General features: G+C 39.8%; 1 protein-coding gene across 3 annotated transcripts in view; it reads right to left on the reverse strand.

Annotated features, from left to right (window-relative positions):
• The window catches only part of mib2 (MIB E3 ubiquitin protein ligase 2), a 44,671-nt gene that overhangs the window by 14,880 nt on the left and 6,624 nt on the right, over positions 1–23,167 (reverse strand). For all 3 annotated transcript variants that reach the window (XM_038723268.1, XM_038723267.1, XM_038723266.1), the window contains exons 2-12: positions 15,589–15,987; positions 14,208–14,379; positions 7,309–7,415; positions 5,731–5,925; positions 5,169–5,311; positions 4,766–4,873; positions 4,518–4,622; positions 3,592–3,754; positions 2,811–2,944; positions 951–1,099; positions 425–581 (exon numbers count right to left, since the gene is read on the reverse strand). In XM_038723268.1, the coding sequence (XP_038579196.1) occupies positions 425–581; positions 951–1,099; positions 2,811–2,944; positions 3,592–3,754; positions 4,518–4,622; positions 4,766–4,873; positions 5,169–5,311; positions 5,731–5,925; positions 7,309–7,415; positions 14,208–14,379; positions 15,589–15,811 (1,656 nt within the window). In that variant the 5' untranslated portion in view covers positions 15,812–15,987. The remainder of the gene's footprint in view (positions 1–424; positions 582–950; positions 1,100–2,810; positions 2,945–3,591; positions 3,755–4,517; positions 4,623–4,765; positions 4,874–5,168; positions 5,312–5,730; positions 5,926–7,308; positions 7,416–14,207; positions 14,380–15,588; positions 15,988–23,167) is intronic.

Below are 23,167 nucleotides of genomic sequence, written 5' to 3' on the forward strand. Positions count from 1 at the left end.
GTATAGCAAAGGACTTACACCGCCAGAGAAGCTAATTTACTGGCTTCTCAGATACTCACTCAACGGTCAACCAAGAGACCAAACCATGAAATGGACGGACTGTGTGATTCCTTCGGCTGATTGTGAAAAGAACCTCATCATCACCCACCATCACACATGACACAAATATTTGCAACTAGCTAATTATTTCATGTTTACAAAGCCAATGGTACACTATATTGATCCTAAAACAACACTAGCACAGCTGGTTTTCACTTATTTTAAATGCCACAGCGCAGGATAAATCAAGACCGGTTAATGTAGTTAAACAATATGTAAGAAGAGACAAAAAAATATTTAAACAAAATCTTCACTGGGGTTTGTAGGGTGACAAATTTTAATCCAACGCCAATCTGCAGTGCAGGGGCATGCAAGGCCCTCTCACCTGGAGATTGACATCAGCTGAATGTTCGGTCAATACTCGCACCACATCGGTGAAGCCCTTGTTGACGGCAATGTGGAGCGCTGTGCACATGGAGTTGTTTAGGAGGTTGACATTTGCCCCCTTGCTCAGCAGCAGCCGTGCAATCTCTGCTTGATTACTAAACGGAAAGACACCATAAACAAGTTAATTCAAGGGATTCATGCTAAATTTCACAAGTATCCATTTTAAACCCTACCATTTTGTTTCAGTGTTTACAACTACTGCAAGAAAGCAGTTAAACAAAGATATAAGTATAAAGATATTTTGTCAAATGCTGAATTCCTGAGCATGTGAGGTGGGAGGAGATGTGTCTGATGGATTAAGCGAACACTTTAATGCTGTCACTTCTGCGAAAGGATTATCACAAAACAAGGAAAGAGACAGGCAAGAGCTCTACTGTACATCTGTCAGTCTGCGTTTTTTTTCTAGAGCAACAAAGAGCACTGTGTTTGTTTGTGTGCGGGAAAACTGTGTGTGCCGTCCTCACCCGAAGGCAGTGTAGTGTAATGCTGTATCTCCATCTTCATCCTTGACCTCTATGGAGCCGTTGGCCTGCAGCAGGGCCTTCACCACCTCCATGTGGCCTTGGTGAGCAGCAACCTGCAGTGCAGTCTTGCCCTGGTTCTTTATATCCACCTGCCAGGAACACAAATGTGGTTGAAGGTTCATTAGAGGCAATGATGGCCTGGACACTAACAGAGCTAAACATAGATTGGCTGGAAATAATCTGAGCATGAACAACAACCACAAGATGAACACAGATTGGCTAGAAATAATCTGAGCATGAGCACCAATCTCATTTGTCATACACGTGATACATAATCCTAATTAGTAGTGTAGTCATCACTGAGTAGAAATGTAGTCAAGAACTTAATAAAATAAGTACTTTTTACTTTTTTTGTTTTTTTTTAAAGTACATCTCAGACAATTATATAATGTTCTGTATATACTAAATCATATGTAACAGCAATTATAATATCACATTATTATTAGGTTTTGTAGGCTGACCCAAGTTAGCATGATTCACATTAGCTTGATTAGCATCAATTTCAAACTGCAAATGCTCACTTGTGCTATTATCACACTATGGTTCCACTTCCCTGCTTTGAAGAAACTATGGTGGTTTTCATTGTCTTTCAAGTCTTTCGGTTTCCCATTTTCATTTTAAATTAAATCTGTGTTTTTTACGACTGTCAGACTAGAGCTTAGCAAAATGTTCAGTTAAAAACAATAGTCTACTTGTTTGGTCTACCAACTACGGTTGATATGAGGACATAGTGTATATTGTAAGACAAGAGTGATTCAACAATTAATAGATTTTGCTATTTTTACACAAGATATCTATACATTTAATATCTCTGGTTGTTTTAGGCCATTGTGGGCTGAGCTGCAAATCATTTACCGATACTGTTTTATGGCCTCCTGGATTGACAGGATTCTTTGGATCTTGTGATTAAATACCTTGATTTGTCAGGTATTTAATTCACTGTATTATGCTAAACAGATTAGTTAACTGTGGCTAGGCAGAGCGCTGTAGCCATAGTGAGATACCAAACAAATGCTCTCAAATTTACATCTGCTAAGACATAAAATATAAATTTATTTAACCAGGAGAAGTGCCTTACTGAGATTAAAATTCTCTTTTACAGGAGTGAATACATAAATTACTAATTATATTATGTATAATAGGGATTCTGTCAAGACTGCCTAATCAACATTATAATAAGTTATAAGTTGTATGTCTGTAACCTTTGCTGTTGCTAAAAAGGAGATTTGTTTTGTAAAAGGAGAGACAGCAGTACTCCACAGGACTGGAATGATGCACTGGTGAAAATACAAACATTTGAAAATGTAATTTATATGAATTTAGGCTCTCTAGATAAGTATAAATCAATATGGCTAAGCCTAAGACAACAGATGGGAAAGTTAGCAAATTAAAGTTTTATAGGGTAAATGTAGGCTAATGTACATTTACCTACTTGCTACAGTATTTTTTATTTCTTATCATTGACTCTTTTATGCATGTAAATGCATTAATATGGCAGTTGTATATTCACTGCAAGAAAGAGTGGCAAGAAAATGCTCTGCCCCATGTTTTGGTGCTGTGCTATAGCTTAATAATACAGAGTTAGTAGTTTTGCGGTATACTTTAGTAGTGTGTGGTGTGAAGATTTGGATAGTCCAGAATCAGAGTCTTTATTTCATTGAACAGACCAGTGTATGGCTTGCCCCTTGCCTTATCTGGCTCTGGTCCTTAACTTCCCCACCCCCAGTCTTGTTTTCCTGGTGGAAAAAGCTCTTGGAACGGGCAGTGGACTGCAGCAAAGAGAAAGAGTGCTGCACTAACCTTGTCAGGATACTTCTGCACCAACTCCCGCACTTTGTTGGCACTGCCGTGTGCTGCCTCAATGACCAGTCGGCTGGGATTGTCCTGCTCTGTGGACTGAGACAGCAGCTTCTCCAACACTGAGATGACAGTACCTGAACAGAGACATAGGCAGATGGAGAGGGGGGAAAGAGAGAAGAAACAGGTTGTGAAAAGGGGACAGACAAGAGAGAAAAAAAGATAAATTTAACTTAATTAGTCTAACGTGAACAACATGATTAGAAATGGTGTCACAAAGCCTTCCAGAGGGCCAAAATAGCTGAGCTTAATGCAAAACCACAGGAATGAGTCAAAATGTCCCTCCATGCAGTGCAATCTGACCGTTCACATAATCACAAACACACATACACACATCACTCTGTTGTCAACTTCCCATCCGCTGAAATGAACACATGCACAGAATAGATTTAGTCATGATCACGAAACTGCTGAGAACTTCTGAAATGATGACAAACGTGCTGCGCTGCAAAAGCCTCTCGCTGTCAACATGCAGGATCATGACATGCTATAGAAAAGACCATTTCAAGGAATGACACCATGTAAACACATTGCTGAAAAAAGACAGACAGATAATCAAAGTGGCTGTGGCCATGAATGCCACAGTTGCAGCCTGTATGTGAAAGCGTGCATGGCAGAGGCAGAGCTGCAAAGAGGGCATGGGAGGATGAATGAATGCACGCAGAAGGTAAAGCTGGAGCTGGAGTGTTAGAGATGAGCTCCCTAGTCCCAGCAGAGGCCTTACTTCCAGATTCGTTGGGGTTCTCGGCTGTCATGAGGTTGGCATCCACCTCCACGGGCTGGGCCGAGAGGCATGCTGGGTTGAAAGTCCAAGTCTGGCCTCCAAACGCCACCCTTAGGTCACCATCCGCGTATACTTTCAATACCTTCCCAGCCTGGCCAAGCACCTAGAAAACAAACAGTAAGTAAGGTGGAGGTGGCAAGGGTGGGTGGAAAAGAAAAAGACTGACAGGGACAAATAATGAAATAAAGAGAGGACAAACTAATCAACCAGGAACTATTCATGGTTTTTACATGACCAATTTCTGTGCCTTTTTAATTTAAGTTAAATAACCAGGCCATTCAAGGAAACAGCTATTAACTTGATTACTTCCTGATGTACGCCCAATTTTCACGAAGTAGGTCAGACGGATGTCTGCCATATAAGGTTTTACAAAGCAAGTGAGACACAGTTATCCCCATGCACACAGATACCAGTATACAGAGATGAGAGAAAGTGATTGTTCTGACAAGCAAGTCTCAAGTCTTGGTTACGACATGCCAAGTCAAGTCACGCATCCAGACATGCAAGTCAAGAGTCAAGTTGCAAGTTATGTCCAAGTACTAAACCTTGTTATTATGCTGCATTCACCAAATTTTAAAAATGCATCTCTCCAGTCCAGTAACAGTTAGTATAGCAAATAAACATAATATAAAGTATCTAATAAATCATCATTCCAAGTGAAAATAAGTTTTCAGTCTTTTTGGATTTTATCAAATCAACCTTAAAGTCATCATGATCTTGGTCTAAAGATTCATGACATGAGCCTGACTCAAGTCTAAGTCACACCTCTGGCACAGTATGGCATATATTCTGCCCTCGTAACTAATGCTAAAATACCACCACAAGTTAATATAAGAAAGCTATCATTTATTGTTAAATAAGCATACAGGAGCCATGCTGTCTGTCCACTCTCCATGGCCAGCCTGCAGTCTCTTCACACTCTCCATGTCCTCCAATACTCTTACTAGTTCACCGACTCCAAATGTGTTCACCTAGCGGAAAGAAAGACAGACAAATTGTTCAGCTGACGTGCTGTTAATTAAGCTACACTCCTGTAAAACTGAAGATCTGAACTACGTGAGATCTTACTGTAAGGTCATCTGGCGTATCTGTAAACGTATCTGTAACTCAGTACCTTGGTGAGAGCCCCAGGATGGAAAGTCCAGCGGATGTTGTTGCTGTACTGGACTCTGACATCCCCTCGGTCAGTGATTCTATGAACAGTCCCAATCCGGCAAATGTACTGCAAACACAAATAGGCTGTTTCACCCTGGGTCTGCCTCTGCATGGCTGTGACCTTAATGCTGCTTTTAGCAGCTGCGATGTGAGAGATGGATGCTGTTTTCTTTCACTCTGTTGCACGCCAACGTCCATCTGAGCCACTTATATAAACATTATGTATGCCAGATTCTAGAGGCATGTGTGTTTTGACTGTGAGGCCATGTTTGTCTAAAAGACAGAGAACATACTATGTGTAAAGATTTCATTGTATTGAATTGTGTGGTGTTTCTTTCCGGCAGAAGGGAAGACTCTAATACCTCTGCCATTTTGGGGTTCCACCCTCCGTGGCCCTCCTGCATCTGTCGCAGAATGTCCACCTCCAAGAGACATTTGACCTTGTCGCCCTGCTGGAAGGAGTGACCATCAGCACTCTCCTGGCGCTGCAGCTCTGCATGCTCTCCTGGATAGACAGGTGTCGGCATCAACAATTAGACTTAGGAGGGTTTTTCAAAAGTCAACATCAACAATAGTTTGGATGAGAAGTCAGCGTGACTATATTTTCGGCAATGTAAAAACGTCACACAAGAATACCAAACACTACAATAATGCAGGGCTCATGGTAACTATTTTAGGTAAGCTTCTTAAAACAAGGATTTAGAAACTGTCACCCAATAAGATTCTGATTAATCCATTCTTACATCACGCAGAAATTATTTATAGGTTGAGGATCAAGTGGTTGATCTCCACTAATCAGTGTGTAGCGACATAACAGACTAGAATCAGATTGGTCATGAAGGCCAATATCTAATTTAGCAGTGTGATTCCTTTACAAATTCTGAGATATAAATGCATACTTTGAAACAGAAATCTTAGTCTTACCTAATTTTGGTAGGTGGTCTTTGTAATAGAAGCCTCCTTGGCCATCAGACACGAATTTGAGGTCTACCTTGCCCTTGTGCCCCATTCGGTAGACATTGGTCGTGCCATTAGACCAGGTGACACTAGCCACGCTGCGACCAGACTCTGTGTCCCAGCCGCGAATGTCCACTACCTTCCCAACCTTACCCTCCCCACCTACACACACATAAATGCACACAAACAAACACACACACATATGCAAGAAACAATATTGCATCAGTGTGTGGAAGAAGGGGCAGACAAAGGCAGTGGAAGAAAAATCAGCTCATACATGAAAGAAAAGTCATTAGATAAAGAAAAATCTGGTTTTGGTCAGGAGAAAAATGTGGGAACAACAGTGGACACATGTAATTATCTAAAATAAAAAATTTGACAAGCACAATGTAAACATATCAGACAAATGAGATGACAGACACATGAGATGGAGGACACAGAGGCATGTGAGAAATATTTTCCCTGAAGGGACATAAGCTACCAAGTATCAAAGTCTTTGACTTCCATTTTCATGAGCCAGCTCAGTTCTTAATGGTTGCTTCATGAATCAAACACCTGACAAAACATAATTCCCCTTCTTTATTCAAACACCTAAACATCCAAATAAAAAGAATCACCATTAAAAAATAAGTCACGTTATTAGTATTATTATAAGAGCTCTGTATTTCAGGTTGTATGGTGTACAGAAACCCTTGTCATCAAGCTGCCTCAGTGCTTAACCACACCAACTAAACCAGTGACCTGTAAGACTAGAAACTGGGTTGGGGGTTTCTGAGCATGCTCAGAGCTTCCTATATGCACTTACCGCATACACCATTTAAGTCTGACTTAACCAAACCCTAGGGCGTTGATTTCAAAGACACCAAAAGGACATTTTGACTCATTCGCTCTAGCCCACTAAAGGGAGCGTTGCTATTCTCAGACAACGATGACCCCAGACCAGGAAACAAAAAGACATATTAGCATTCCCTCTTTCCCTAAAGGGAACATTCAAGGGCTTTAATTTAGCCCACTGATGTGGAAGATTGCTTTCAATTACTATTTAAACTATTTCAAACATCCATCAGCACAGGCTGTTTGTATCTGGAAGAGAGCACATTTTTCCAAACAGCAACAATTCATAGTAAAACTGTGAAACTTAATGGAAGCCATGAAAACACAATTCAAAGCAAGATATAATCTCCATTTTCTACTTTCTCAACACTTGCAACATAGACTATACTTTAAGTGAATGTGCTTCACAGTGTATGCCCTACAGAGGGCTGGAAAAGAAAAACAAAGAACATAAATATCACTGAACAGACACACAGACAGGCACATCTGTGGAACAGACTCAGATGAGTCACTGGCAATATAAGTGCACGCAGACACATACTAACACAACATTTCGTGGGTTAATTAGACGTGAGGTTAGAAAATTCTTACAGTGTGGATGGTGAAACACTTTGAAGAGATACAGCTCCATGATTAAGAAGGTAGGGGGCATGCTGAGGTGGCAGGGCCAAGTTAGCGGTTAATAACAGTCCCCCCCAGACCACCACTCACCGTCTTGGTTGCCCCAGTCCCAGTCAGGTCCACGAACCACTTTAACCCCCTGGAAGATTCCTTTTAGGATGATTCGTGGGAGGTTCTGCCTCGGTGCCAAGCTCACACTGTGATAAGAGAATGGAGACACAACTGAACAAACTGGTCTACGGACCATCTAAGACAATGTTAGGATTTGCTAGAAATCATTAATACAAAACTTTGTCCAAGTATGCATATTAATCTCCAACAAAACATTGCCTGCCCCAATTATAAACCCAGTAATGCACTAAAAATGCCACATGTAAGAGATTTCAATCTTTGACAAGCCAAGGCAAGCAAACATCCTACAATATTTTTGAGCAAGCATTTACTACAGTATACAGTTGTCATGATTAGGGATGCCAAATTTAAACATTTGTAAATCATGTTACAGACTGAGTAAAACTCATCAATGGAAGACATCCCTGACGACCAGTGGACATGGGCTATATTTCCTGCACAACCCAAATACCCAACCCAAATTAGGCATATGAATCATAAATCTAATCAACTAAATGCTGTTGTCGTGCAAAATTCTAATAAGAGATGGATAAAAAACCCAATAACAGATTGGGGAAAAAAACATTGAGAAGCAACAGGTTAATCCTGGCAATTTACAGGCCTTACTGAAGAGCATACATATAAGACCAAACATGCAGGACACTTAATAAACCCCAACCCATTCTTGCATAAAAGAAAATGCAACACTGAGTTGAAAATCAAACAGGCTGTAGTGATCTCCTGACTACTGACTAAGAGGTACCTTGTGAAGTTTTTGTATACACAAGCTTAGTTTAGTTTACTTTTAACTTTTCTCTGCTAAATAGACTTAGTTGTTCCTCATGTAGCCAAGTGATAAGTAGGATAAAATGAGATTGGTTTTCAGACAGGATTTCAGGATTCAAAAAACACATAACACAGATAAGCATAACTACTACTGACATCAGTGTCAACACTCTATCTAACACACTGAACAACAGCAAAATCTGACATACCTTATGGTAAAGATTTGATCAGATCTTGGTGCAAAGGAGCTGCCTATTCCCATACTTTCTTGACAAGATCAAACTCCAGCTTCCATTTAATTCGAACAGCTTTTTAGGATAGACTCAAAGTCATATAAAATCCAGTGTGATCAAAAGAAAAGAGCCTTTTGAGAGCTGTCGTCCTCAGGGAGCCTCATAGAGGCTTTGCTGCTCCCACGTGTTTTTCTGGTGCTGAGGTTTTGCTGAAGGTTAGCCTTGGCTAACTTCATTCCCCATCACTGGCCAGATTTTTCAAGTTTCTGGGTACTACAGTAGGACATTTGGCTCTTAGAGCCAACTATCAGTAAATCTCAGCGTGGGACTGGGCTTGAACAGGTCTTTACTGAGTACAGAGCTTTGAGACTAATCCTTGGACAGCAGAGCTATCAGAAAGCAGGCCACCTCAGGACAAAGCATAGCACATGTATGTGCTTGCATGTATAAATGTCTGTATTTAAATATATAATGGAGATACAAGAAGCAATGCAGTACATAAAGTACATAGGGGTCATTTTTGCACTGCTTCAATGCATTAATTGCTTGTGTTGCTGTAGTTATGGAGCTGTTTCAATGATTTCAGGATATAAATGGTACAACTCTGATATGGCAACTTAAACAATGTCAGTTATAGTAACAGATGTCCTGGACTTGTGGTAGTAGGGGTCATAGGGAGAATGCAGCACGCTGTGCCAATGTCCTGATGGAACAAGGCAGATTTAGATCAGACTTTAAGGACTGACTGAAAGCTACCAAGAGTAAAACTGTTAATGAAGGGATAGCGAGTTCACTAAGAGAAAAGACTATTCTTACAACCTAACCACAAATTATTTTAATAGTAAAGAGGATGTAAACTGACTGATGTCCCTATTTCATGACAAAGAAACATGAGCTCAGTGTTGTTGACATGTTGTTTCTCAGTGTAGCTTCTCTGAGAAAGACAACAGCTCTTTCAGGGGATCAAGATGTCTAATCCTGCTTGACCAAATGCCACCCCTGCTCCCAGACAGGAAGGCAACAAAATACCTACACCTACTGACAAGATGGCTGGGTCAACCAAGGGTTAGCTTTGCTGTTTGAAATAAAAACAGTGCGATACATATAATTACCATTTGTTTGCAGAAACCGATAGAACCATCAAATTCACAAAAAATAAGAAATCACATAAAAAGTAGTGGCTGCCAGAAAAATACAGCGAGGCTATGAATTTGTGTAATGATAGCAGTGGTGGTTGGCATGATGGCTCAAAGTTTTAACCTCTAAGTAAGACGGCCTTGGTTTAAAATGCCAGCTGTTCTGTACTTACCGCATTTACTGTACTTACTGCAATGTGTTTGTGGTAACCTTTCTGTGCAGACTACGTTTAATAAGACACATCTTTCAAACATACATCAATACATTGATGTTTAACAACTTTGCTTTAGTCTATGCATTACCTACAAAGACCCAAATCCCATGTCAAAAGCATTTAAGAAGACAGCAGTTTTGTCAGTTGAATAGAGGAAGACGTGTGAAAATACACATACTGACATCCATTTCAGATAAGAAATGAGCAACCAGTTACTAGCATCGAATTTAGGTGAAAATTCCAGGCAATTCTGTCTAAAAAACAGAACGCTCTGGAACTCTGGAGGCCAGTAATGGGGTTGGGTTGGATGTGCGTTAAATGTGACAACAGGGTGGAAAATTGAGGAGGTCAGGTGGAGCAGTGTAGCTTGATGTGCAAGGGAAGGATTAGGCATTGAGTTGACCCGACAGGTTGCCTGGAACTGCATGTGTTGTTTGTGTTTGTGTGTTGAAGAGCCGCTTAACCAGCTGCATACCAGCCATCTCCTTATAAACATATGGTACACACATATGCTGCCCTGAGCACTGTCATCACGCACACACATGTCTCTATTAAACATATGCGTCTTAATCAAATTCAGGAAACTATGAGCCATTCAGACAACTGAACAGCCAACTAGAGTATAATCTTACAACATCTGGATCAGTAAAAGTTACATTGCAACAATAATTTCATCAAACTCATAAACTGACAACTTGCTTATAAACGCCTTAACTGACTTAAGGCTTTGTGAGCAGCACATATAATGCACCTTGATTTGGTCTGTATCCAACACCTATTATCTAATACATGTCTTCTAGGAAGTTGAATGCTAATCCCCACAGCTGAGAATGTCCGCATGCTAATCCAGTTAAATCTTTTATGATTATAATGGAACACTCATGTACAGTACATGCGGCTCAGGTCTCACACCATGTTTGTTTATAGTGTTTCACATTGTCTCCTCAGGACACTGAAAAAGTTTCTGCCTACAGTATATCTATATGACAAATACCCTGCTTAAGTTGTCATTAAACCCTCACACATGTTTGGTCCACATGAAAGGAGGAACTGCCACTCATTATGAAAGTAAGTTAAATCTGCCTTTCCAGGGAAACATCAAGTGTGTCCCATGACTGCCATACTATAAATTAGGCTTTTTAAATGCTGTCAATGAAATATGGGCCAGTGTGGTTTGGAAATAAAGAAGTACTGTGTGTTTGGCAGCCCATACTGTAGAGTGCTTCTTTATTTCATTTATCCGACAAGAAAAGAAATGGCTTTCATGTGATGTTCTCCCAGATGTACACATTCGCATTGCTATGCGACATTCACAAATGCATTTTCACTGAGATTATGCAAACACATCCACATCAGATGGATAGGCAGAGAGACCGAGAGATAGAGAGATTTGGTGTTTGATATAGCTAAACAAGACATAAAGAATCATTATAAACGTAGTCTTATATATTTGCAGGACTCATTTTCATTCAAAGTCTGCACTCTCAATAAAGCTAACCCTGAGGGTTAGATTTTAATCCAATTTAACACCACAGTGCAAAACTGAGTTTGTTCACTAGTATGACATACTTGAGCAAAACGTGTTTTTCTAAAAGCTGAAATGTCATTTTAATTTCACCCTCCAGCGGATGTATGACTGCAAATAGGACATAGATTGGAAAAGTTAAAGGAATGATTTGAATACTGAGTGGGTCAGAACAAGTAATGCCTAATAATAAATGGCAAATCATTATAAATTAAATTAGTTCACAATACTGTAGTCATTAACCAAATATGGAACTTGCACACTTACAGTGTTCAGTGATGAACCAACATCCTGAGCAATGTCTAAAAGATAAATACTCCACAATGATAATTAACCAATGATGTTTGAATATCATTCAGATTGGTGAAACTAATTACAGGGATAAAAGCATTTTGAAATGTAATATTCATCCATTTAAAGGTTCAGCGTGTAAGTTTTAGTGGCATCTAGTGATGAGGGTTGCGAATTGCAACAAATGGCTCACTACACATTCACTTGCTCCTCGGACAAAATAAGTCATTTAGATAAAAGGTATTAATAATAATGGCAATTGTAAATTCAGCAATAAAAAAAACTAACTTTGTACTTTTTCTCCATGAGGTTGTTGTACATTATAAAAATTTAATTTATAAATCCAACAACAAAAAGGCTGTGAAAACAGCATATGGTCATCTTTTAATGTCTTTATATAATATAAACTAACCCCGGTGTCTTCTTATATGTTTGTATACTGTTCTGTATCCCTCTTTATGTCCCATGTACACTTTATTCTTCTTTTTGCAATAAAGATTTAAGGAAGAAAAAAAAACAAATAATCCGACACCACATGAATGCACCATCAGCCATCGCTCACCCCTCCCTTTGCAAGCACGGGGGAGAAACTACAGAGGTCAACATGCTCTGTTTGCTCTTGTGCTGAATAATACGTGTGGTCCTATATTTGTCCAAATTTCACTTCTCTTCGTACTTCTAATAAACCAGACAACTACTACTACCACTACTTCTGCTTGTTTTTGTACGTAATTAACGTAGTGACAAAACGCACTCTTGTGAGCTGTGAGTTTTATACAGATTACTGATAGATATGACACAATCATAGGGTTTAAATTACTTTCAATTATGCTTGTGCTTACCAAAAAAACATGAAATGTGCTGTGTAACTGCAATTTGATCAACACTCTGATCCACAGTTGTGTTTGTGATGTGACCAATGTCGCGCACTTAAATATAAAAAGGTTCCTACAGTACTACCAACCAACAGCACATTCTTACAGTAGGACCGAGTCTTTAAAACACTCCTGGCTATGGTATTAACATACTACTTAAGAGAATGTCTTTTGACTTATTTTTAGCTTTCCAAGTTTAGCTTTGCCTCACTCAGATGTTATGTACCACAGTTGCTTAGGATTACAAACAACCTTTAAATAACTCTTAAAGATGTAGATACCCAATGTAGCACTATTTGGCACATTTATCCACAAAGGTTGCTATATGATACAGTATCTTGTCTAACTATTGTCAACAAAGATCAAACACCATTTATTGAGAATGTGATCACAGATGATACCAGGAAGTGAAAACAGCAGAGAGATGGCAACTACACTTGATTCATGTCATCATCACGTCAAGATCTGAAGCTAGGGGTGTAACCCCGGATTCACACAGGCGGCATGTGCGCCGCGTTACGGCTGCGCCACGGTTTGACCCATTCTCAGCCCGTTGTCAACTCACACAGGAAGTTTCAGCAGCGGAGCGTTTAGCCTGCCCCACGTTGTTGACTTGTTGTTTATTTGTTATTTTGTGTGCTTCTACAACCGATCACAGCGCTCTGTGAACCGTTTTCCCCCAGTTCCTTGCAGGGCTGAATTCCCCACATGGAGCATTTCAGAATACGAACGTTTTGCCAGCCTGATTTTGCTGAATTGTTTAGATTTAGTTTATTTGGTAAGTTGTCCTTGATTTTTGTGCTTCTACCGTGGTTAAGAAGGCCACATATTGTTTCTTTTTTGGTCTGTTTTAACTGTGTTTATTGTTGATATACGATCGGGAGTCTGTACAAGGTATTTTATTTTGAAAATCAACCGGATTCTCTTTGCCGTTTCTGTGTCTGACTTCCTGTCCGGCTCATCTGCTCGGTGCTGCTTGATGCGTTTTCCGTCAAAAATAGACCGGCTGCCTATTCTTCGCACAGCGGAGCGGCGAACCATATTCTGGGATGCGCTGCTGCGCTTCAGGTGTGAGCAAGCATTGACTACAATGGCATTGTTTTGCTGTTTGTGAAAGTGTCACCTAAGTCAGAAATGTCCAAATCCTACCCATTGGGTGTTGAACGAATATACACTTTTGTCTCATTCCGATCGAATCGTTGTTTCCAAACTCCTGGAAAAAAATAGTAACTCTTGAACCGAATAGTTAACATCAGGATTTAAGCTAAAGAGTAACAAGTCCACTCATTGTACCATTCATTGTACAGCAGGCACAGGAAAATACCAGGACCAGGCTAAACCATAGAAAAAATCTGGGTCATACATATCACAATGTTAAAATGAGAACAGGCCATCCAGTTGACATTAAGAAAGTGCCTGAAGCAGTTGGAGCTTTATTGTGAAATGATGCAGAAGAGCGGATACTGGAGGGAGCACTGACTTGACTAGTCATTAATTTCAAAAGTAAGTGAGGTAACTGAGAAGAGGGTTCAAGGGGAAACTTCGCAAAGCAAGCAGATATGGACAAAAGCCCTGAATGAACCCTGATGTTAATGCTTTAAAAGCCCTCCTTCCTAGACCAGTGGGCCGGTGTAGACAGACAACAGGCTAATGAAAGTTAATTGGAGGAAACAATACTAATAAGGTCTTACCGCCTATGAGTCGAACTGGATATAAACAGAGCAAGCACCTCGAACACAGACATTGAAGGAACGACACCATAATTAGAATGTAAATGAGGATCAATTGTGCTGGGGCAGCGGCAGTGCAGTACTCACGGCTGGGAGTGTGCTGTCTCATAACGCTCAAAAGCATGGCTCAGGTCATGCTTGTTGTTCATGTAACACTGGGTGCACAGGTCATAGTCGAAGCACACCTTGCACTTCCATCGCATTCCCATGATGCCATGCTTCTTGCAGCTGTCACAGATAATGTTGGAGTGGCGCACGCCTGGAAGGGAAGGAGAGGTAGTGGAAGAAAAGTGAGTGGGGTTATAAATTCAACATGTCTGAGGTTTCTATTTCTATTCCATTTTGTTGCAAAGAAAAAAAAGCTGAGGAACTTGTCATGTTCTGTAGAGTAAGACAAAAGTACTCTACTATTATGCATCTCCCATATGCACTGAAGCATTCAAGGCATGTTATTTATCACAATGGATAATATCATGAGATGTGGAAGAACTGAGGCACAAACAGCATGACAAAAATACCCCCACCCCGTTAGCTCCTCATCTTCTTTCGCTCCATTAATTGAAGGGCAAGCTTCTGAGGCAGAAAAATGTCGCTTTAAATGGGGTAAAATGCTAATGAGTCCTGCATTTCTGTGTGTGTCATTCAAGTCCAAAATAGAGCTGGATGGCTGACGATGAGAGATGGTCTTTACTGTACCATGCTTACTCAAAATGGGCTTTGGAGAGGCTGCGCAAGCCACCACAATGACAAACAGGCGCAAATACGCAAGATAAACATGTGGAAACCGTGTTTGTTTACACTTCATTAAAAGAGTGTCTTTAAAGCTGATATTTTCTTCTGCAAATGAACTTCTAAATTTGACCATGGTGCTGTAAAACTCCACAGAAATGAAGGATGATGGTGTCTGATCAGATTAAGACAAGACCACATGTCCAAAATTCTCATGACCCAGCAGCAAGTGTGGGCATTTAAATGTGGATATGGCATTCTTGCTTTTTTAATTAAAAATATATCAAAAAACACCTGTATTGGGTATCAAAAGCTAGGTATTAAACTTAAATACTTTGTGGGTAACAATCAAAATGTGTCTTGACCACACCAATTATAAACAACTGAGAAGTATCAAACTATTGCATTGAATGCTTGGTCAAAGTTTGGTCTTTTTTACTTATTCTGAGATTTGATATTTCCAGATCTGAGAAATAATTTAGCCAGTTTTATACTTTCATTACTTAGAAAAAGTTCTTGATCAACAATGCATTTGAGAAATGTATCTTATTGTGTTATACTCCAAAGAGGTTTTGTAGAACAACATTATTTAATGTAGGCCTAACGTATCAAAAAAGTATCATTTTGGAATCATACTGAAACTCATACTGGCACTAATATTGGAAGAATTCCAATGAGAACTTCTTCTACGTTGTTGTTGACCCAGTGTTTTAGGATTACCCCCGTCATGAGTGCTTACCAATTTGAGCATTATCATAAAGCAGTAGGTCATAGGCACCCTGGTAGCCAGTGCGGTAGTTGGTTCGTGTGCCGCTGTCCCACTGCACCACCACTGTCTTGTCTGGTGTGGTAGTGCTGCCCTGCCGACCGATCTCCACCACAGTGCCCACGTGGCCCTCACCGTCATCCTGGTTTCCCCATTTCCAGTCCAGGCCACGCACCACGCGCATGCCCACTTCCATGCTGCCTCGGCTGGGGCCTGGCCTGGGGGCTAAGCGCAACGGCCGGGGCCTGACAGCGTTGTCACTTCCGCCGCTGCTGTGCCTCCGAGGCTTCTGAGGGACGGAGCTGGCTCGTGCAGACGATATTGCGGGCAGGGACGGGACCAGGGGTGTTTCCGGGAACAGATCAGGGGTCACTGGAGGTAAGAGAGAAGAAGTTCAATGAAACTTTGGTACTTCTTTTACAATTTCAATACTAAACACAACAAATAGTTGATATTTACTAACTTGTCTATAGTTCATGTCAAATCTTTACACTGGCTTCAGAAGATTTTGGGTTCATACCATTGATTTTAAACAAGGAGATTTTAATTTCACAGCAGTGTTTTTCTCTTTGCTGAGGGACCATTCACTGGAGGTCTTGTTGTGTCTCATGGCACACTTCTGAAGAGAGCAGCTGGACACAACTACTGAACCCTGCTGCACTAAACAAGTCCTGACCTGACACAATCTTGTTCTTACATCCTTGACAGGACAATACTTTGGCTTCATTCATGTCAACCACAAAACTCAACTACTTAACCTAAAACTAGCGACCATGAGATGCAAGTTGTAAAAATGTAAGCTGAGTATCCTACATCCTAAAGCACACAAAACAAACCTATTTTTACATAAATCTGGAATTCATGGACAAAACGTTTTAACTCCCATTCTTCATTGAGAAGCAAACATCTAAAAGTGGTGGCTATTTACCAACTGTAAAACAAAATGAAAAAGCAAAAGGTGCTCATGTAGTACTGTACACATCTCAGGTATCTATTTGTATGGACATGCTTGAAACTCCTTATAATTCCTAATATATATTAATCCTAAAACCTAGAATTGAAATCCTAGAAGACATAAAACAGTTAAAATCTTGTCATGTGGACAGACATACAAAAACTCAAGGTACGAGGTACAAGACAGATTTATTTATCACTTTACAACAGGTTATAGTTCCCTTTATGCTATTCACAAAAAAACAAACATATTCAAAAGTCTTTTACAGTACATGGGTGAATAAGTAATAAATCATAGAAATAAAGCTAGGTGGAGTGCTGAGGATGCATCAGCCTGAGGGAAGAAGCCACTCTGAAATCTGGTGGTACGATACTTCTGGATCTCTTGCCAAACAGGATTTGGATATGGGTGGGGTCTTACTTTTAGTGTCTTTTAGGTGTTGCATAGGCACCTCACTGATATCACTGATGCTCAACAGATGGGTACCAGTGGTATTTTGAGCGGTTTCAATCGCCTGCTGCAGAGCCCTAGTGTCCTGGGCTGTACACATCCCCACACCCCGATTTGTGATGTTTCCACTCAGGATGCTTTGTATTTCTCCTTTGTAAAAGTTACCAAGTACTTGGCACGGGAAATTTTCGTATACAGTTTCTGAGCTTTCTTTACCAGCTTTCTTTACCAGCGTGGAGATGTGTGATGACCATATATGATATGAAATCTCATCATTGTTTGAAATCCGGCCGATTATGGTGGGGTCGTCCACAGACTTCACAACAGAGTTCTCTCCGTGGATGCAGTTGTGGGTGTACAGTGTGAACAGGAGGGGGCTGAGCACACAGCTCTAGGGGACTCTAGTGCTGAGCAATAGAGTGGAGGAGGTGTGATGGCCAATCCAAACTGTCTGGGGTCTATTTATGAGGAAGTCCAAAATCCATTTGCAGAGCGTGGTAGTTAAGCCCAGAGCGCAACGTTTGCTGGTCAGCTTCATGGGGGAGATTGTGTTGAACGCTGAGCTGAAATCCACAAACAGCATACTGATGTAGGTGTTGTTTTTCTCAAGATGTGTGAGGGCTGAGTGGAGAACAGTGGAGATGGCATCCTCTGTGGATCTGTTGGTACTGAAAGCAAACTGGTGAGGGTCCAGGCTGACTGGGTTGTTGCTCTTTAATTTCTGGAGAACATGTTTCTCAGTACTTGACCAGAATAGGGCGGTACTCATTCATTTACAGGACACTTTTTTAGGTACTGGCCGATGGTGTCTTAAAGTAGGTAGGAGCACTCTCGTGTGATAGTGATGTGGTAAATATGTCAGCAATAACATCAACTAGCTGATTGGCACATGTTTTTAGTACATGGCCAGGGATGTTATCAGGCCCAGCAGCTTTACTCATATTCACTCTCAGCAGAACTCTTCTCACATCTGCTGTGGATACTGACAGTGGCCGGTCCTCTGGAGGTGGAGTAAACTTCAGAGCTGACTCTCTGTCGAAGAGATGAAAGCATAAAATGTCTTAAGCTCATCTGGTAATGTGGCCTCACACATGATGGGGGAGCTCCTGCTTTTGTAGCCTGTGATGCTGTTGATTGCCTCACTCTGGCAGTGCTGTATGTCACCTGACCGATAGGCAGCTTTTTTGGCTTTGGATTGAGCCCTCACCTCTCTATACATCCAGTCTTTCTGGTTGGGGAATGATCTTTATTGTCTTGGTGATCACCATCAACACATTTGCTGGTGTATGATGTCACACACGATCATTCTTGTCTGATGACAGTGTCTTGAATGAATGCTAGAAACAGGAAAGAAGCAGTATTTATACAACAACTTGAGTCAGCAATTTGGAAAGGAACTTGCTGAGAAGCGTGACTATCACCAGACCAATGTATCTATTAATCACATGACGTGACACATCAGAAATATTATTTTATACACCTGTGCAGTGTTCTATCTCCACCATTATTCACAGGAAGAAAAGAAAAGAAAGAAAAACTGCAGGCTTGTAAAACTGAAGGATGGCGTATTTAACTGTCCATATGTACTACCAACAATATAACCATAACAACAGAAATCTGACATATACCATATGGGGAAGATAAACAATGATAAACGTGTTGTACTACACTTGCCCTTTTCACTGTAAAGACAGGCTCACACTCACAGGTCCTGTTGTATTAACACCCCATATAAATAGCACTACCTAAGAGGACTCACATATTGTAGTGTAGAGGAAGAATATTTTAGAGAATGCTGATGTATGACTGTTATATGACTGACCTTCAACAAACATGCCAACAAAAGTCCACTTTCCAGCAATATTAAGAAACTAACACCCTAGGAATGACCCTCAATTAAATCACTGTAAGTATTTCAATACATAGAACAACAGAAGCAAATTGGTAAAAAAAAATAACAGCACCTGCATTATTTCATTGGCCATATTGTAACACAAAATAATACTATGTCTATAATTACTTAAGTCACAGAACAGAGGTTACCGTGAAATCACGTGCCACCATTCCTTAGCAGATGGTGGTAATTATTCATCATTTCCATGTTTACAACAACCATTAATCTAAACTAGAAGGACGATGAAGAGACTTAAGCTTTTTCTGTGGACAGCAAAAAGTTAGTCAATTATCTTTATGCTGATGTAGACGGGAAACTTTCAACATGTAAATGTTGCTTTAAAGTCTATCCACAATTGTGTGAATATCGCCTTGAGCTCACCAAATGCCCTATTTATCTGGTCATTTTCACGCAATATGTTTTTTAGTATATAGTTCAGTCACAGGGTTTAGTCTAAAAATCTTTCAGTAATAGGGTGGACAGATGTCTGTAATGTGGCAGAGATTACACTTGCACGCTTATCAAGATTACAATGTCATTTTGGTATTAAAGGCATCTGCTTAAGCATGAAAACATATGGGATGTAGGGGATCAAAGGAGGGAAAGCAGGCTGCTTATACTCTATTTTCTGTCCAAAATGACAGCTTATCCTCTTTAATGCAGTGAAATAATATCCCAGGCAATCATCTAACATTTCAGCCTGCAAACAGAGGAGCTGTCACAGGCAGTGGGCGGACTTTATCCAGTATTCTGGGTGTGGATGGATATAGAAAAAGTCAAGTTAATGTACCAATAACTGAGAATCCAATCATGATGAATTTGACCTAAAACACTCCACACATAAACCTAAGAAGAATATTTTGTTCAATAATTTTGTCCAAGCCTTACATCAAATGTTGAAGTAAAGCAGGCCCACAATATAGCATTCTGGGTTGAGGAACTGTTTTGCAGACACAGACCGAATAAATGCATGCCTAACCTACCACCTATATTTAAAACTGCTCTTCAACCCACATACCCACTATCTCCCATGCCACCCACTCTGCTGAAGAATTCAGGCCAAGCACAATGATATTTTATTATTATTAAATAGACCAGGATTGGTTCTGACACAACATGGCGGATTGGATGACTCTACCTACACAAAAAGCTCTTATTCAACATATTGAAGGAAAGAAAGAGTGACTCCCAAAATTGCATCTCTGAACAATTCCTACATACCAACAAAGCAATTACCTCTTGTTGAAATTTTAGGCCGGCAATGTATAAGTCAAGCAGCCTCACTAGCTTTGAAACTCACAACTCAAGAAAGAACGCACAAGATGTACCATGCAAAACCTTTCAGAAAACTTTCAAGATGAGTGTTGACAAAGTTTTAGAAGCACAGTTGTAGGAACAAAAACATAAAACTAGCAGATGTGAAAACCATTCTGTGTGCTCTAGATTGACAAAAAACAGCCACATTTCTGGTCTGAATAACGTACACTCCAGCTATATTTACTTATGCATTTCCATATCTTGTGTTCTTGTGTGTAATGTTATCTGCAGCAGACAGCAGGCAAATTCTAGGACTGTGCCAATGAACTTGATGATGAAATTTGTTCTGATTGTTGCGCATGAAATGCTGAACCTAAAATCTCGAAAATCTGCAATAACCAACTACCTAGGATAATGAAGACAACAACAACTGCTACTATTACCAATAATGTGACTTAAAAAATAGTTTGTATAGTTATTTATGAATAAAAACAAACAAATCTCAAAGAGATACAGTATATCCAGATAATAGTCACACTTTGTCTTAACAGATTTTCAAAACAATTCAAAACCAAATATAATCTAATGTCTAATAATCTAATAATATGAATTATTTGACTCATAAGAAGCTTAACATGGAGATGGTCAGATAGCTTTGCAGGAAGTTCAAATCATAAAGATAAATCATAGTTTATAGATTGACTAGGGGCTAAAACAGGCAGGATTCTCTCTGCCTGCAATAACAGATGGGCTGGCTTCTGTTATACACACTGCTGAGGGCCAATCTGGGAGGGCAACGTCAAGCTCCTTCACACAAACAACCAGACAGGCGTTTGGCCACTTCACAAATAAACACACAACCATAAACAAATGCACATAACATACTCAAAACATTGCTCAGGGATATGTAATTTCCATTAAGTTGGTATTATCCTACTGAAAGTCCAACTTAAAAGCTTTTTCAATTCATATTTGCTTGATTGGCATGAATGTTAACAGAACAGTATTGCTAAAGCTTCAAGGAAAATACAAAAGAACAATTCAATGTATACAGTTAAATAAATAATATAAAATAAATATTTGCATACCTTTTATGCATTTTAAAGGTACTATATGTAGTTTTTTTTTAATGAAGTCACTTGTCAATAAATTACTTTTTTACTGCCTATTTGTCAACATCCTGTCATCCATCACTTAGAAATGAACCACACATCTGTTTTTTCTGTTGCTTGTAACAGCCACTATTCCACTTCTTTGGTCGAACATTCGGTGCATCCCTAATGGCTTTCCACATTATGGCTGTGTTCGACAGCTGCCTCAGAAGGCATCACTTTCGAGTGAAGGCATCTCTGTTAACAGCTAACTAGCTACTGAAAAAGTAAATGGCTAACAGACCCCTCAGAAATCATACTTAACAGACTTGGTCGTTTACTTTCACGGGCTAATATGATAGTTCAGTGTTTAGTTCTCACTAACTTAGAAACCAAGAAAACTACTGAAAACTTTTAAAATCTTATATTTGTATACGAATTTGGCTTGTTTGTCCACCATCTTGACTATTTTTCATAACCTGGAGCAGCCGCAACCACGCTGGTTTATGGGACATAGATAAAAACCAGCCGTTATAGGGGCAGTTTGAAGACATCTTACGAGACAGGAAGAGATCGTTCGAGCTGTTTGGAACAGCACTCAATGCTTCACTGTCCTGTTAGACACCTTCTGAGACAGCAGTTTAGCCAGTTTCGAACACAGCCTATTTCACCATCTAACGCAAATCGCAATCCATATTACGATCCTGTGTACAACCGGTATTGTGTCAAAGCAATTGTGGAGCGATATGTTTGTAATAGCCTATTGTGATCCAAGGCAGGGGCAGCCGGAAAAACTAAGCAGCTGTTCTGCTGTTTGCTTTTTAATGTTCAATTTAGAATTATTGTTGTTTTGTAAACAAATCTGGTGGAAATTATTAAAAAATGTATCTCAAAATCAAACTATTATCTGTAAAGAAGATGAAATTGTCATTGTTAGTATTAAAAAATGAATGTAGGCCTACTGTATTGTACAATTTTGAACTAACAGCAAATGAACAATGAACATCAATCAAACTGCAGAGGTAGAATATAAAATAACAATGTAAAAAATGTAACAAATTAAATAAGCAAAGCAGTAAATGTGAATTTTTCAGTACGGATCTCACACGCATCTCACACTGTACTGACATACAGTGTGAGATGTCAAGGTCCATTTTTAACTGTGGAAATGTACCACCTGCTCTCTAAAGCAATCCATCTATGTGACGATAAGACCATAAACACATTTCCTCTAAAATGTGACCAAGGGGCACACAATGTAATGTAGGTAGCACTGGTAGACACTGTCAAATTAAGTGTGCAATTGGATTGGGATCCCACAGGTCCCACGTGATCAGAATCTCCACAGAAGCCAGCTGAAGTGAGACACTAGGTCTGTGAGATATGGAAGCCCTGAGAAGCAATTGAGAAAAAAAATTCTTGCCAGGTGAAAAATAAATTTTTGCCAGAATCATTACTCTAAGTTACTTGTTTGTTTGTTTTTTTGTCTGTGAAACAGGTGTGTGAAAATTGATGAAAATTAATTGTTTGTTTGTTTATTGTTGTAATACTACAAGGGACTGAAGTGCATCACCACCCCGTGTTCTAAATCGGACTAAACATATGATGTTTTATGCCAGGTGAAACTCAGATTAAAATACATTTCTAACCAAAAGAAAGACATGACAGTAATGCTAGTTGCTAAGACACAATCTACTGTATGTACTTTTTTCACCTGGCAAAATTCCCCCCCCCCCACCTGTTTCACAGAAGAAAAAGACATTTAAGGAACTTGTACATTGGCATAACATTTATTCCCAGCTGTTCTTAAATCATAAACACAGGAGAGAAAACTCCTATAAAGAATTTTGTTTTCTCACTGTCTTAACCCAACATACATGCACAACAGACCTAGATGCGCACATT

The sequence above is a fragment of the Micropterus salmoides genome, unplaced genomic scaffold (genome assembly GCF_014851395.1).
Source record: "Micropterus salmoides isolate LMB-PRFRI ecotype aquatic unplaced genomic scaffold, ASM1485139v1 Ms_hic_scaffold_16, whole genome shotgun sequence".
Classification (NCBI taxonomy): Eukaryota; Metazoa; Chordata; class Actinopteri; order Centrarchiformes; family Centrarchidae; genus Micropterus; species Micropterus salmoides.